The following is a 4,264-nucleotide window of genomic DNA, read 5'->3' as shown; positions in this document are numbered from 1 at the left end:
TAAGGATGTCCATCCCCAGCAAGATTGTCAAATCTCAGATAGAGTAGATTTAAGGATGTCCATCCCCAGCAAGATTGTCAAATCTCAGATAGAGTAGATTTAAGGATGTCCATCCCCAGCAAGATTGTCAAATCTCAGATAGAGTAGATTTAAGGATATCCATCCCCAGCAAGATTGCCAAATCTTAGATAGAGTGTATTTAAGGATGTCCACCCCCAGCAAGATTGTCAAATCTCAGCGTGGATTTAAAGATGTCCAACCTAAACAAGATTACCAAATCTCAGATAGAGTATATTTAAGGACGTCCATCCCCAGCAAGATTGTCAAATCTCAGCGTAGATTTAAAGATGTCCAACCTCAACAAGATTACCAAATCTCAGATAGAGTATATTTAAGGATGTCCATTCTCAGCAAGATTGTCAAATCTCAGAGTAGATTTAAAGATGTCCATTCCCAACAAGATTACCAAAACTCAGATACAGTATATTTAAGGATGTCCATCCTCAGCAAGATTGTCAAATCTCAGAGAGAGTAGATTTAAGGATGCCCATCCTCAGCAAGATTGCCAAATCTTAGATAGAGTATATTTAAGGATGTCCATCCTCAGCAAGATTGCCAAATCTCAGAGTAGATTTAAAGATGTCCATTCTCAACATGATTGTCAAATCTCGGAAAGAGTAGATTTAAGGATGTCTATCCTCAGCAAGATTGCCAAATCTCAGATAGACTAGATCGAAGGATGTCCATCCTCAGCAAGATTGCTAAATCTCAGATAGAGTAGATATAAGGATGTTATCCTCAACAAGGAAAGGAAATGCTTCATTCTCATGCTTCTTGATATCCGAAAAAAATAATTTAATCACTTCAGCTGAAGAAAACTGATCTTGAAAAAAAAAAACAAAAAACAAAAAAAAAAAAAACAAAACGCAATGGAAAAGGACAAATGTTTCAAAATCAATAAGGCTTTAACACTTATTTTTATCGATGCTTCATCTATATTAAGTGAACTGTGATATATTGCATGGATATCGCAAACTATTCACACAATAGATACATGACATTTTTTCGAGCTTCTTTGCACTCGAGCTTTTAAAGAACTAAAATACCAATCTGGTATAAAATCATGCAATTTTTCTCCCCATGCCTAGATACCATCTTTGAAATATTGAAATACATTTTTTAAAATCAATTAACAGCAAATTACTTATCTCATTCACATTTTCTGAGAAAAATGTTGGAGAATTTTTAAATGAAATGGTTAGCTTGAATGACATCTATTCATACCCTGTGTCTAAATATGTAGTATGGATATATACAACATATTTGGTATATACAGGACCTTTTTCTTAGCAATGTAAGTAACTTACCGACTGAATTTCAGAAATCTAAAGGCTGGATAACAGTAAATACTCAAATCATAGTTCGCGTTTTAATACTTTGCAAGGGAATGGGTAGTGGAAAAAAAATCAACAGATGTTTGTTTATTGTTTTTAAATTTGGTTTTGTTACATTAGAGATGCGTTCATACATGTACGATGTACTAAGTATTGCTATTGCTATAATGAATACATTTTTTGCTGTTTTTCCCCGAACGAATAGAACATTGACATATAGCTTTTATATACTCTCTAATTAATCAACATTAACTTCATGTTAAATAATGTGTTTACAAAATCTCCAAATAAAGGATTTTTATTTTGCTCAAATTTCATGTCTCTTGAGGTCTGTGTTTGTTCAATTTGAAACATTCCATCCGGTTGATTAATTACATATAGAGGTACAATGTTTAACACACGCAATTTTCTACTTAATAGAAATAATCATTGATCACAATCTCATTTTAAAAATTTTGATGACTTTGCAAAGAATTTCGAACAAAAAAAAATACGTTTTTCTTTCTGACGTATTGTCTGAGAAGAAGGGCGTGAACCGTATTAATTTTAGATTTGTTATGTAATCACAATGCAGGTTCATCAATCAAAGTGAGGCATACTACTCATTTCCTTATTTAGAAACCTTTATATGTTTAACCCCAAGATTTCTATATTTTTTATTGAAACTTACATAATATTTTGTTAAGAGGAAAAATGGTAAGAGCGAGAGGGGAAAAAACTTTACAGAAAGAGTAAAAAAGGTAGTTTTTTTTAATTCGTATATGAAATATTACACTGGTTTTTATTTATAACATCACAAACATTTAATAAAAAATAAACTGAAAAGTTGTATAGTAAAAAATATATATTCTAGCTTTAAAAAAATTATTTATTTTTTCATAATAAATTATTACTCCTTAATATCAATAAATTACAACAGACAAGGCAAAGTTATGCACAGTATTTAACATTATTTAATCATTGTGAATTTGAATTTATGCATAGATATTTTTCCAGTGACAAGTACGGTATTTAAAGAATCCAAGTGTCATTTTCACTACATGTAAAAATACACACAACATAATTTGAAAATATGAGAAAATGTTTGTTGTGCAATTAAAAAAAAAAAAAAATTAAAATGCATGCTAATGCACCAGTCTGATGAATTAACCAAAACTTCATATATATATTTATGTTCAATTAATCTTTTCAACACCCACTCAAGAATTTTTCACCTTGAACACTCATTTCATATCATAAAAGCCTACCATTTATACTCTAGATTTTACATGATTCTAAGTTCGATCGATCACTTAAATATAATAAAAACTAAACCTAACATTCATAATCATGATAACCATTAACTAGAATCTGTTTTTCGAGGTCCCCGAAGTCCTCAATTTCAGATTGCCATTTGTCAAAGCGTGGGATGTACACTGATGAGGCTCCGGGTCCAGTGTCTGTTTCTTTAGTCTCTGTATCCTCATCACTAGAAGAATCCAAATCGGAACCATAACCGCTGTCCTTCATGATTTTACTGCTTGTGTAAGTCCGGGCTTTGAATTCCAGGGTAGTTTTAAACCACTTTCTACACTCCTCTATATGATAATCCAACAAAGTCACGAACGTTCGCTCAGGCCGCTTCGGATATATCACCATACTTTCCGAGAATACCTTTGGTTTTACTCTCGGTTCATAGAAAGTTTTGCTAACGTAACGCTTTTTTGTACAGTCCTTGAAACATACGATTGTGTCTTCGTGATTGACAGGTCTTAGCACCGGTTTGAAATCCACTTCTTCATGGAATCTCTTCATTGCTGCGAAGAAAAGGACGCTAATGTCCGAGTCCTCCCGATAGTTGGGTACTGGGACATTTGTCACAGTTTCACTGACTGACTCGGGAATCATGGTTGTTGTTTATACTCCCAGGAAAAGCAGCTTCAAGCGTCCTCAGGTATTTACCATATACATACACACTTAATTTGCCTTTTATCTTTATAAATAATGATTTAGGTTTTATGTAGCCGCGGGCGTCGACGGGAAATTTATCAAACATGAACAGATACGACAGTGCATTTGCACCTTTCTGTTTTACCTTTTAACACAGTATATAACGGCCTGCTCCACTTGGATCAAAATTCCCGACACCGACACTCAATGGAAAACAAATAAATCGTTTGTTCCCCGAGGGCTGATGAAGATGTATATTAATCGTATCCAGGCAAGCCACAAATGACAGGTATAAAATCTGTCCCACCTCCTGAGATAACGAGAAAGATAATAGGAGAACACGAGTCACGAGAGAGGAGTCTTATTCAGGATACCACGCCACAAAGAAACAGGAACCAACGCGATCAATCCGTGTAAAATCGATAAACCAACCAAAAACATCGTTGTTTAATCTCTCTGGGTTTTTTAAATGAAACATCTTTTTGCTGTTTACTTTCAATATTATTGACTTTCCTCGCTACACTGCACAGAATTTTCATTAAGTATTAATATGCCATCTGTTACAATGCAGATAATTGTTGAATTGATTAACCTGAGACTTTGACCCAGACTTTGCCGTGGCGATTGTAAGAAATTAATATTTATAATACATAATCTGGATAGGAATTTATTTCAATACACCGAAACTTCTGTAATCCGTTCTAAAAAGATTACATTCAGATGTCACACTATCGCACCAACAACACAGGTATTTTGTAGGCTTACATATTCTGACCCCATGCATGAAGCGCAAAGAAAAATTTTACTGCAATGAAGAGTACAAAATATGTGCACTCCTTGGTCCGCACAAATGTGTGTTATCACGAATATATATCGATCATTACGAATTTATAAACGAAAAGTGACATTTTATTGAAGCACTTACTGGTACATGAAGGATA

General features: G+C 33.7%; 1 protein-coding gene across 1 annotated transcript; it reads right to left on the bottom strand.

Moving 5' to 3' along the window:
- Positions 1 to 2,550: 2,550 nt before the first annotated feature.
- LOC133205663 (refilin-B-like) lies at positions 2,551 to 3,853 on the bottom strand. The gene has a single exon (XM_061341509.1). The coding sequence runs from the start codon at positions 3,279 to 3,281 to the stop codon at positions 2,709 to 2,711; it is 573 nt and encodes a 190-aa protein (XP_061197493.1). The 5' UTR covers positions 3,282 to 3,853; the 3' UTR covers positions 2,551 to 2,708.
- Positions 3,854 to 4,264: the final 411 nt, after the last annotated feature.

This window comes from Saccostrea echinata, unplaced genomic scaffold, assembly GCF_033153115.1.
Source record: "Saccostrea echinata isolate AGI-Se365-2 ecotype Australia unplaced genomic scaffold, CSIRO_AGI_Sech_v1 ptg000054l, whole genome shotgun sequence".
NCBI lineage: Eukaryota > Metazoa > Mollusca > Bivalvia > Ostreida > Ostreidae > Saccostrea > Saccostrea echinata.
Note: the sequence above shows the minus strand (reverse complement) of the source record. Positions and strands in the feature narration are given on the sequence as shown.